Source organism: Aptenodytes forsteri, unplaced genomic scaffold (genome assembly GCF_000699145.1).
Source record: "Aptenodytes forsteri isolate BGI_AS27 unplaced genomic scaffold, ASM69914v1 Scaffold86, whole genome shotgun sequence".
In the NCBI taxonomy this organism is placed as follows: domain Eukaryota; kingdom Metazoa; phylum Chordata; class Aves; order Sphenisciformes; family Spheniscidae; genus Aptenodytes; species Aptenodytes forsteri.
The window spans coordinates 2,439,127-2,451,481 of NW_008795715.1; the positions used below are offsets into that span (position 1 = coordinate 2,439,127).

The window sequence follows — 12,355 nt, forward strand, 5'->3', positions numbered from 1 at the left end:
CCGTGGACGGATTCCCCGTGTTTTTGCCCCAAGGAAGTGCCCCCTCGGAGCGTGTGGGGTTTGGGACCGTGACCCCGGGGTCCTGCTCAGCCCCGGGCGGGGATGTCTCGGGGGAAGGTGCCCGATCGTGGCCGGGGTGCCGACATCGCCGGAGAAAGGGCTCGTCGGTGCCGTAAAGGTCTCCCGTTCCCGTCGGGCCGGGCTTGCTCCCGTGCTGAAAGTTGGGAGAGTGTAAAGGGGCTCCTGGGAGGTAATGCCGGGACGCCGGCGGCCTCCCCTGTCTTCCCGTGTCCCTCCCTTCGGCACGCACGTCGCCATCCTCTGCGTTACGCATCAGCAGGTGAAGGTGCTCTTTAGAGCAACTTGAATCACTTCTCTGGTCCCCGGCAGCACGAGGACTCCGACATCTACGTTTGCCGCTTCCCTGCCAGTATGCGAAGAATTGTCCCCGGCCCTTTCCCCCAAAAGCTGCCAGGTTTTCCCATCTCTGACTTAAGGTTGCAGCAAAACTGCTGTTCAGTGTTGCGCAGGAATAGCCCGAGCCTTGTGGCTCTTCTCCTCACCTTTTCATTAGTGATGGAGGTTGCACGTCAGTAACATGGGTTGAAACGTAACGACGGCGCCGGTGCCCATTAGCACCGGTTAGACCAGTGTTTGTGTGTAGGCGCCGAATAAATCGCTCCCGTGGCAGCTCTGATTCACCCTCCTTCTGAAAGTTTAATTCCACGTCTGAGGTCAGAGCTTTGACCAAAAAAAAGCAGCGTTAGCATTTTTCTCGGTGCCAACTTCTTGCCGTGCCTCGTGCATTAGGGTAATTCATCCTGCGGCATGCAAACGTCGGCCCGGTGCTGCCCTGCCACGAGCAAATTACTTCCCTGTGCGTTTGCACTCCCTTGTGAAGAGCAGCGTTAAAAGCAGGAGGGAGGAGCGGTGGGGATGGTCTGCGTCGCGTGTGTGAAACTTCAGCGTGGCTTCAGCAGGCTGCGAGCACAGGGCGGGCTCTGTCCCCGCCGTCGCTAACTCGGGCTGTCCTCTTCACCCCGCAGATAATCCGCGTGCAGTCGCCGGAAGGAGTGAAGCGCATCACGGCCACGAAGCGAGAAACGGTGGCGACGTTCCTCAAGAAGGTACCCTGAGCCTCTCTGCGCCTTCCCCGCTCGCCCGCGGGACGAGGCAGGGCCCCTGCGGCCCAGCCTGCGCAGCGGCTCTCTCGCACGGGAGATGCGCCCTTCACCTCGCTGGGCAAATGTGCTGACGGCAGCGAGGATCAGCGTGCCTTGTGGAAAACAGCGTTTTTATTGGTGTAGCCAAAACCAGTTTTCTCACTGCTGCTCCAGAGGGAAAATAACAAAATTAAAGAAGAAAACTTACTCAGCTTTTCAGTTGCAGTTTCCTGGGGTGGAAGCTTTCCTGGGGGAGGACATGTTTTTAATGTTCTCCGAAAGGAATGGCAGCCTGGGGAAGCAGAGGCTGACAAACGGCACAGGAAAGCTGTTTGATAGTCAAAGCCTGCTGCAAGGGACTGGCCTCTTCAGGCGTGATCCGGTTGAAACTCAGCTGCTTGATTTGCGCTTTGAATATCATTTGAATGTGCTTTGTGTGCCGCTGGTTTTCCAGTATGGTTTTGGAGAGAGCAAGGAAGGAATTAAGGCGAGATCTTAAGGTGATGTGAGAGCCTCTGGGGTCTCCTGTGAAAGATTTCCGCCCTGGGATGAGGAGAACACACTGAGTGTTGGAGTTGTCAAATTTGGAGCTGGCTGTGCCTTGTTCTTTGGTCTGATGCAACTGCTCAATGTTTAAAGTTCGCTATTTAAGAGTGAGCAGTTCTCCATTTCCTTCCCTCCTGGAACTCCGCTGTAACCGGGAACCCTCAGATTAGCGTTTCTTTGCTTCATAAGAGAAGTACTTTGTGTTCCTGTGCCTGAAGGGCCATTCTTTTAGTCAGCTAGATTTCCTTTCCCCCTGCAAGGGGGAAGGGGAGCAGACTGAAACCTGCTGCTGTTTGTGAGTCATTTGCTTTGTTCGAAGCTTGGGCCCAGACCGCGACAGCAATCCCCACCTGACCAAGCGAAAATCCTGATGGATTTCAGGGCTGGATCGGAGACACCCGCTGCAGTCTCTGAACGGTCTCACCCAAGGAAAAAAGCGTTGCTTTCAGAATCTCTGGAACCTGTGCAAAACAAGCTGCTCGGTTTCAAGGGTTCATATTACCCGAGGCAGTGTGGAACAATCGTGCTTGCAAGCACTTACCATTGGAACAAAAGCATCGGCACTCACTAAAATTGCCTGTTGATCTGGGGAAAACTATATCCTCTTGCTGAGCTGAATACAAGAAACGTTTGGGTTTCTTTCCTGATACGGGGTTTACCTGAAAGAGAAAAGTTGCAAATTTTACCACCTATCATCTGTGCGTATTAATAGCTGTGGATTTTAACACTGAAATGTTAATCCATACGATGGATTTCATATTTAGCTAGAGAGCTGTAATTAAAGAGGCATCAGATGGCTTCTTCTACGCTAGCAATTAACTTAGGTCTCCTCCTTGACAAGTCCAGAGAAGCTGCAAAAGAAGTGTGGGAGAAAGCACGTTTCAGAGCGATAAGGGCCTCGATGATAATCTCTGTCTTTCGTAGCACATCCTAGTTTACTACGACAGTAAACTCTCGGGTGCGTCCAGGTTAGAATCGAGTTAGGAACTAACTGGAGCCTTTTGTTAATGTATTGTGGAATTTGTCTCCCCCCAAAAAAAATTGGTGAAGTCTGCGGCCTGACGAGCTAACGTTTAGCTCTGGCAGGCGTGACGCAGGAGACGAACCGTTTGGAAGTCGTGCTCCCATTCAAACGGCAGATCACTCGCTGCTACAAATGGCAGCGAAGCTGACAGTAGGGAAGCTGCTTTCCACGACTTTGCTCGTGCGACAGTTCTGTTTGTGGCTCGTTAGATTTGTCCTGTGTGCAGTCACCGTCTCTGAGCCCTACCAAAGCCACAGGGAGATGTACTGAATAAAAAGAAAGGCTATTAACTTAAGAATTTAGGAAGAGACTTGTCATCTAGAGAAACTTTTAATGCCACTTTTAAACTGATTGTGTTTTTAAGTGGCCAAGTGTGAAAATGGCTGTTGCTGTGAAGAGGCATTTGACTGATTAAGAGTAAAGCAGCCTTAAACTGAACTGGTGAGAGGATGAGCAGGGAAAAAACCTCCCTGGGGGCTGAGAGTGGTTATTGTGAGGGTAAGTTCCATCAGGAGAAAAGAGGCAAATGGAGAACAACGGGAAAGGAGAACAGCAGGAAGAGCTCGAGTGAAACTCGCGTAGCAACTGGTAGGCGAGAGCGGAGCTGAGGGCAAGCGATCCTCAGAGGTGAAGATCTGGACCGAGGAACTCTGGTCAGAGGAAGATGAGAATTGGCTGGTGTGCGCTGGCAAGGCTGGAGCGAGAGAACTGGGATAACGGAGAAGATAGTTTCCCCCCTCTAGTCATGACAGCGCTTGCCTGGATTTAGATAAAATACTGCATTTGTGTTGCATGAGTGAGAGACGTCTTCTGTTTAAGTTGCTTTTTTTAATAGGTTGCTTGTGTTAGTAAGCGTTTCTATTTTTCTGAGTTATCCTACGCTCTTCAGAAACGCGGATGAATTCAGCTAAAGTTTTGCAATAGAAGTTCCCTGGACTTAGCGCTTGCTCTGAGCAGCTTTCAGCATCTGACCGGGGGTGTGAGGTATCTTAAACCTTATCATTCTTCTCTCTCTTCCAGGTTGCAAAAGAATTTGGTTTCAGGAATAATGGGTTTTCTGTCTACACCAATAGAAACAGGACAGGAGAGATCACGGCGTCACAAAACAAATCCCTCAACTTACTGAAAATCAAGTGAGTCCTGGCAGAGAGCGCTGTGGGTGGAGGGGGGGCTTTGCACAACAGGGTGCCTCTTCTCTGAGCTTGCCTGAGCTCCTTCTGAACTGGGCAGCAGCGGGTAACATCGTGTTACAGCAGTCCTAAGCTTTCGGCTGTCACTCACCAGCTACTTGAAGGGGCAAGCTTCGTGCCGACACGGGGGTGATCAAACTGACTACGTGCGAGGCTGTGGCAGCCATTTCTTAGGTCACTTAGAATCGTAGAATCATTAAGGTTGGAAAAGACCTCTAAGATCATCGAGTCCAACTGTCGACCCAACACCACCACCCACTAAACCATGTCCCTAAGCGCCTCATCTACACGTCTTTTAAATACCTCCAGGGACGGGGACTCAACCACTTCCCTGGGCAGCCTGTCCCAATGTTTAACCACTCTTTCAGTAAAGAAGTTTTTCCTCACGTCCAATCTAAACCTCCCCTGGCGCAACTTGAGGCCGTTTCCTCTCGTCCTATCGCTTGTTACTTGGGAGAAGAGACCGACCCCCACTTCTTGCGTTGTGTTTGCTTGCTGTGGTGAGGCAGCAACAGGCCTCCTGTTTGCTCTTTTACAGCCTGCAGCGAGCTCCCTCATCCCTGCTTTCACTCACGCTGTCCTTTTTTTTTTTTCTGCATCAATGCCAGAGTCCGATAGTCCCCTGTGCAGACGCCAGGGTTCCTGCCTTCTGTAGCCAGGCGCCTAGGAAGATCAGAGGTGCCAAATGGTGCAATCGCTTCGTGTTTGGTGGGGAATGTCTTCATTCTGTTCGTGTCAAGAATAATGTTAAACTGGTTAAAAATACGAGAGCTGTTACCACCGCGTGCAGCTTGTCACTTGAACGTGTCAGCGCTGGCAGCTGCCTTGGGAAGGCTGTGACTTGGTGTGCACAGGGTCCGCACTAGTCCTTTTCCTCGCTGGAGGTGTTGCTTCTCTCCATAGGCTCCTTTCACCTTTTTCTTCATCTTTTTCCCTCGGTCTTGTCTCCTGATGAAAAGATTTGGCGTTTGTTGTGCAAATGACCAAAGCAGCAGAAAGAGGTGGCTAATGGCATGGCTTCGGACTGCCGTGTTTGCTGGTGTGTTTATAGTTTGTTATAAATTACACGCTCCTCTGTGGACCGGGAGGTTTGCTACCCAGAAGTGTGCGCTACAGGTCTATGAACATTAATGTGGTTTGTAACGTGCCACGAACCAAGCACAGGCGTTTCCTATGCCGTATGGGTGCGAAGGAGCCAATTCCTCCAGGCGGTCAGGGTGACGGTCCGGTGTAGTTCAGTTGTTGGTGAAAGGGGATGGTGGAGAGGGTGGACCTTGAGCCTTTCCAGCTGTCTGAGAGCAGTGTGTGGCTTATTGCCTGGGTTGCCACCCCAGCGTAGCTGGAAGCAAAGCTCATGCTCAGCTGATACCCCTGTGTTGTTTTTCGACACCTATAGGCATGGCGATATGCTGTTTCTCTACCCCTCGAGCCCGGCTGGCTCCTCCTCAGAGACCATGGACACCTCTGTTTCCCAAGGTTTGCGGCCTGTGGGGGCCCCCCAGGTGGTGGAAGATGAGATCGACCAGTATCTGATCAAACAGGATGGGAAGATTTACCGAAATCGAGACCAGCAGCTGTAAGTACGGGTGGACTTTTGTTTCTGCCGATGCATCTGTGCCTCACCAGAGCTTGTAACATCTTGTCTGAAACCGGCAGCCAGGAAGCGTGCTATGGGAACTGCTCTATCCCTCGCTGCCCTTGAAACGTTCACAAGGGAAAACAGCCTTTGCCATTGTCCTGGAAGGTTAAATCGAGCTCTGGTGAGCCGGGGAAGGAAGCAGATACCAAAATCCCAGGGTCTTTGCCAGGAAGGACTCATTCAGAGCATCTATTGTTCTGATCAAGGTGGCCCCTGCTATGGGACTTGTGATCGTATATTTTGCGCTCCTAAAACATTTGGAGCTTTCTAGATTAAAATGAATACTTTGAATTCTTCCCTGGGATCACCTGGCTGCCGGTGCTGCGTAGAAATACTAGGTTATGCTCTGTGTGTGGCATATTGCTTAATAAGCGTGGGTCTGCTGTCCGCAGTAGCTTCTGTTCCATATGGTCTCAATACGTAGCTCCCCGTTGTTTGGGTCCCGAGGTGACGGGCGTGCGGGGCGGCAGGGCCAGGCCTCCATCTCGCAGGAGAGGCGCGGACGGGGAAACGCGCTTCCAGCCAGAGCCGCTGCCTCAGCGTCACCCAGCCAGCAGTGGGTGAGCATCAAGGTCGGATTCGTTTTCTAAACCACGGGCGGCTCCTCTGTCAGAGCGGAGACCTGAGCTCTGTCGCTCTTTCTGACCGCTGTGCAGCCTCTCCCTGCTCGGGCAGAGCCGACGCAACCCTGCATCGCTGTCTTCGGCACTGCGATGGGTGCGTGTGGCACCTCACCTAGGATGTCCCAAGCAGGAGCGCTTCTAGGTCTTCAGATCCAGCCTCTCCTTACAAAGGACAAACAAGTGAAGGGAAAACCAAAGAAGTGAGTGGAAGTGTCCAATGGCAGAGACGTGGAAGTGGGACTTGGGTCTCTGCCTGCTTGGTTTTTGGCTTCCTTTCCATCGCGTGCCTTTCTAACCTTTCTGTGAAACCAGGGAGTCCATTTTGCTCACAGAAATGCAACAAAGACTAACTTTGCCGAAGCTCTTAGCTGCAAGAGGCTTGGGTAAACAAAGCAGCTTGTATTTTTTGTAAAAGTAGTAATGCAATGGTGACTTAACGCCACCATAAATCTACACTGATGCTGCTAAAATGTCCTCTGTCTGGGTGGTTGGTTTTTTTATTGCTCCCAGTTGGGTCCTGGCCTGGTGTCTGTACTGGTTGTGGGCTTGGGGCTGGACCCCTCTGCAAAGTAACTTCAGAAAGGGCTTGAGTGAAAATTTTAAAGGCAACCAGGAATTCTTTCTAAAACAGAATAGCTCGCCCTTCCTCATTGTGTTGTCTTCCCTATGGTTTATCTTTAGTGCTGCAGCAGCAAGGAAGTTTGGAGAGACGTAGTCTTTACGTGGAAAATCCTATCTAATGTTTTCAGGCTGATGATAAATGAGGGAAATGTCACATTATTGAAACAATAAAGGCAAAACCCACCACTCCATGGCAAAAACATTGTCTTTAACTTGACCGCATTTTCAAAAGAATAAATGAAGGTATTGTTCTTAGCAGGGAGCCAAAGCACAGCAGTGGATATTTATGATAAAAAGAGTGTGTCTGGGCTTGTTCCTGTATTTGTGAGAGCGTATCAATCTAAACATGAAGGGATGCTGGCGTTCGGCTGAGTGCATTAGCAGCCTTTAGTGGTCCTTTATGTACATTATCTGCCACAATACTTTGTTAAAAGCAATGCTGCAACTGGATCCCATCCATTTCATCTTTACAAGAGCCAACATCCATGCTCCTCTCTAGAGGCTTTCTTTTGAAAACTAGCACCGACCTAGTGCTGGGGCAGAGGTGTGGGAGGAATATTTTGTTGGTTTGGGTTTTTTTTTTTTTTTAAAGCGACTGCCTCAAAAGGAGATGTTTTCCCCTCTGTTTTGTAACTTTACCCAGCAGGTCTTTATCTGTCCGATAAACACACGCTTCCCTGTTTGTTCCAGACCATCCTCTAGTGACTGATAAAGGATGAATTTTTTTGGTTGTCCTTTTGTTAAAACCATACAGGCCAGCCCTGTGACGTAGATTTAAAATTCTTTGAATTGAAACGCAACCTCAACGCAGGGTTGTAAAACTTGAGAAGCTGTGATCTGACATTGGTTCACGTGGCTGTTCAGAGAGCAGAGCCACTTGCCAGTGACACAGACATTAGGAGGGTTTGATCTTGACCTGGGACTCTCAGATTTAACCTGAAGCTGTTGCTGTCTCTTTATGTGAAGTTATCTTGTGGTGACCCCTCTGTAATATTCCCTAGTGGGTGGAGAGTTGCTCAGAGCCATATGATTGCACAGATCTTCCACACCAAAACTGTTAGTCTAGAGCAACTTTTACAGTCTGGCTTTTCCGTTATTAAATAAGATTTCATCTAAATTTTAATCTAAATAATTTAATCTAAATCTTAATCTAAATAAGATTTCACTTATTATTATTAACAACTTCTCTTTCTCTTTGCATAGGTGTCGCCACGGCCCCTTGGGTAAATGTGTGCATTGCGTACCGCTGGAGGTAAGAGCCCCAAGAAGGTGCTCTAGAAAGTCACACGAAAGCATGTCCTCTTGGATTCAGTTTCTCCCAGTATGAATGCTTTTCCTCGGAGCGCTGCCCACGTAGAGGTGGCAGCTCTGGGTCAGAATCCTGCTGTGCACTGTCAAAAGTGCCGGCTCGCATCCAGGATCGCTAAAGCTCTAGGCCTTCGTGACCCTGGGTTTATTCTGGTTAATGCTCTGTTTTTCTGCAGTAATGGGTTTAACAGAAAGTGCTTTAGAAAAGCTCCAGTTTTCCTCCCTCTTCACTCTTGCCTGGATCTTCTTGTTTCATCCCCTCTCTCGTGGATCCCAGCACTTCCCAGTTTAACCACGGATTATTCAGGTTGAAGGCAGCTTTAGTAACGCCTACAAACGTGCTAAGCTGTATAATTTATGGCATGAAGCAGTGATCCCTCAAAAGTCGCTCCGAGCCAAGATGGCTGTTCCCCCGCTTCCCCGCCGTGTGCTCTGGAAGCTCTTTGGCCTTGTTTGAGCAGCTGGGCTTCTTGTTTGTCGTTAGATATCGAAAGGAAAAAGCACTTTGCCTTTGAGGCTCGTTCTGATTTGTGGAGCCAATCTGTTATAAAAGTAGGAGGCGATAATAAAACTGGCTGTTGTAAAGCCCCACTGTTTCTATCACAGTAGTAGCTGCCTTGAAAATGAGCCTAAATTTTCTTGATTGTTTCCACATTGAGAGCGAGTGGGGTTGACTCTAGAACATCCATTTGTTTAGTGATCAATGTATTATCAGACAGGTGTCTGACCTGGTTTTTCTTTGTGTGGTGTTTTTGGCAGCCTTTTGATGAGGATTATTTAAACCATCTGGAACCTCCTGTGAAGCATATGTCCTTCCATGCCTACATCAGGAAGCTGACCGGAGGGGCAGACAAGTAAGAAAATCTCTGTGTTTAAGGGAATCTAGTTGTAGCTTCTTTTTTAAAATACAAATGAAAGTACAGACAGATCTCACCGGTAGTGTTGGATACAACTATTGAATGGCAAACTGAGGAGAAAACAACAAGTTAAAAAAAAGAAAAGAAGGGAAAAAAAAAAAAGCCGGGGAAAAAAAAATGAAGTCTGTCTTTTTCTTTTTTTTCTTTTGCTGTGGCAATGTAATTGCTTCCAGGAAACACTACTGATGGGGGGGAGAAGGCCAGATGGAAGGAAAGAGGTTCCCTAATTATACCAAGCTCCGAGCCTGGGTCTCAAACCTCGTGGAGAGGCACTGAGACTGTGGTGAACCTGGGGAGCTTTTATTCACCAACGGCTTTTCTTACCTACAAATGCGAATAGGACAGAAAGACGAGCCTAACATTCCTCAGGGCCAGATTCTGCTCTGTCCCGTGCTCCCTGTGTTCTTAGTGAAAGCCTTTCTTGTCATGGTGCCACGGTTCACTGCCCGGTAACTGGAAAATAAGGCGTCCTGCCCCGTGGTGGGGTGGAGGATGCTGTGGTGACACAGGCCAGATAAGTACTGAGCAGAGAGGAAGCACTGAAGGAAGTATTTATTTATTTATGCCTTGCTGCAGCACATGTGTTCAGCGAAGGATCTAAAGTCTCCTTCAGTGATGTCGGGAAACCCACTGTGCTCTGAAATGCAGCTCCTTTAAATAAGTTATGCAGAGGTGTGACCTTCTCCCTCCTATTCCTAAATGCCGTTGGGATTTTTTTAATGTCTTTGTGAGATGCAGCTCAAGTCCATAATACTTTCATTTGAAGGGAACTTCCCTTTGCAGGAAGCCTGTGCACATGAAAGGGGCTCAGTTTGCCCTAGCGGTATAATCTATTACTTCCCACGTGCTGCATAAATTATTTAAGGAGGGTCCCATGAGTTTTCCGTCTCTGCTCTTGCTCGAATATCTGCTTAGGAGCTGAGTCAGGGACCACATGTCGGCCTCTTGACCTCCCTCACTAAGTGGGCAGCAGAGGTTACCTGGGGACCGCAGGAGTGGAGCATCCCCCAGTGGGAGTTTGCAGGGCGCTTTGAGATCCTCTGAAGATGCAAAGCATTGGTGCCACCGTGTCTCCTCTGCCCTGCCTCCTCTATGGTGTTTCTAGCCACTTGCTTTTTCTGAGACCCAAAAGCGTTTACTGCGGTAACAGCAGCCTTCTCTTTTCCTTCTTGCAGGGGGAAATTTGTTGCCCTGGAAAACATCAGCTGTAAGATCAAATCGGGCTGTGAAGGGCACCCTCCTTGGCCAGAAGGCATTTGCACAAAGTGTCAGCCAAGTGCCATCACTCTGAATAGACAGGTGAGACGGAGCTCGCAGGAGCCCTTGTGCTTAAAGCTGAGAAGGGACTTGACTTTTATTTTTGGAGAGATGACTTCAAGAACAGCCAATTTGGAGCAAGAAGCCTTTGCGTATTGGCAGTTGTTGGGGAACTGGCTGTTAAGGTCTTCAGTCCTTGCGGAAAAGGACTCCAAAATGTATCTGGTTCAGCAGTTTCCTCTCAATGTGGAGGACATCTGAGCTGGCACCGCTAGCGATGAATCTCCACTCTTTTTCCGCATGGGATCCAAAAGGCCACCCACTGTTTCTTCTTGTTTCCTCTTAAATTTCACTGTAGTTGCAAAGGCTCTTGGGATAAGGGCCCTAGTAAAGAAGCCAAGCTAATGGGGTGCTGGGGGTGCTCAGTGCATCCCCACAGTCCAGCCCGTGGTGGGTTCTGCTTGCTGGGCAGGGGAGTGGTGCTGAAGGCGGCAGAGGGGAGAGGGAGGGAGCCAGCTAGCTTTCCCTGTCCCTGCTCTGGCAGGGTTCAGCTGTAAGGGGTGGTGGGCGTCCTAGGCAGCTGGGAAGGTATTGGCGGTAGGCGAACTAAACAGACCTAGCCGAGGATGGCCTGACGCTTGAACTTTGTCAAACAGAAATACAGGCATGTTGACAACATCATGTTTGAGAACCACACAATTGCAGATCGCTTCCTAGACTTCTGGCGGAAGACAGGAAACCAACATCTTGGGTATCTGTATGGCCGGTACACAGAGCACAAAGACATCCCTCTGGGGATCCGGGCGGAGGTTGCTGCCATCTATGAACCCCCACAGGTAAAAGCTGGGTGCCGTGGCATCAGTGTCGACTCGTAAAGATAATTGGGGAACACGGAAACACTTTTTTGTTTGGGAAACCCCCTGCAGTATTTCTGACTGCAGCGTAAAGATACGGGGAACACGGAAACACTTGTTTGGGAAACCCCCTGCAGTATTTCTGACTGCAGCTCCATAAGGAGAACGGTCCCGTGAAAAAGATGTGATTTATGTCTTTTGTGTTATTGCCCCTGAAAGGATTTTAAAACCCAGATTTGCTTTTTGTTATTTTTACACTCTCTTTTACATTACTCTTTGCTCAGATGATTTAAAGCTAGGGTGACTTCGTAACAGTGGATTTCACTCTTCATGTTTCCTTGATTACTGGATTTCCAAGGTTATGGTACAGAACAGCTTGAAAACAAATTCTGTACTAGGAAAAAAAAGTTGCAGCCCTTGCTTCAATTTCTTACCAGCTCTCTGGGAAAATTTAAGCAGCTTAATTAGACAAAAATGAAGTCTGCTGCCTTGATCGGAAGGCCGCGGATGAGATTTGATGCCTCGGAGCAGCCGGGAGTCCCCGCTAGATGGTGCACGGCACCACACGGCGCCGCGCTCGGCACCGCCGAGTCCTCCCGGGAGGCTGCAGCCAGAGCGGGTCCCGCCGAGCCTGGCCTCCCGGGGAACCCAAAAGCTGAATTCAGCATCGCAGAGCTGAAAATGGAGGTGGCAAATACAAAAGGCCACTCTGCCCGCAGCACAAAGCTCAGCTGGAAGTTGAGTTTGCCTACTGGCTTCTTCACTGCTGACCAAAGTCACTTTTGTAAGTGCAGACACTATGTATACAAACATATCGTGGTGGATCATATGTTTTCTTCCTCTTGATGATTTCTGCAGGGTTGCTAGAGTAAAATGCAAGAGATTTGTCAGTGGAAAAGAATAAATGGATCTTTGGGCCTGTGCGTGTGAGAGCAGAATTGCAAGCCTTTTATAAGTTCTTCCCTTTCCAATATGAACAGAGCCGTGCCCGCTATTGTCTCAATATCGCTGTTAAGCCCCTGCTTTGGAAGTTCATATGCTTCTAGTTGTGCACGGTAAAAGCAAGAAGCTTTTGCTCTCCCGGAAAGCAGTCTCTGCCATGCGTCTTGGCACGGCATCTCCCCACACGAGAAAGCTTGCCTCTGAAACGCACCCAGATGGGAGTCGTGTTTTCCAGAGCACGGGGGGAAGGCCTGGGCGTGGGCTCTTGGAT

General features: G+C 49.3%; 1 protein-coding gene across 1 annotated transcript in view; it reads left to right on the forward strand.

Moving 5' to 3' along the window:
• The first annotated feature begins 253 nt into the window (after nt 1-253).
• Nucleotides 254-12,355, forward strand: part of NPLOC4 (NPL4 homolog, ubiquitin recognition factor) — a 29,883-nt gene continuing 17,781 nt past the window's right edge. The window contains exons 1-8 of the mRNA XM_009283520.1: nt 254-340; nt 1,047-1,127; nt 3,754-3,866; nt 5,320-5,499; nt 8,010-8,058; nt 8,874-8,968; nt 10,207-10,330; nt 10,945-11,124. Of these exons, the coding sequence (XP_009281795.1) occupies nt 254-340; nt 1,047-1,127; nt 3,754-3,866; nt 5,320-5,499; nt 8,010-8,058; nt 8,874-8,968; nt 10,207-10,330; nt 10,945-11,124 (909 nt within the window). The remainder of the gene's footprint in view (nt 341-1,046; nt 1,128-3,753; nt 3,867-5,319; nt 5,500-8,009; nt 8,059-8,873; nt 8,969-10,206; nt 10,331-10,944; nt 11,125-12,355) is intronic.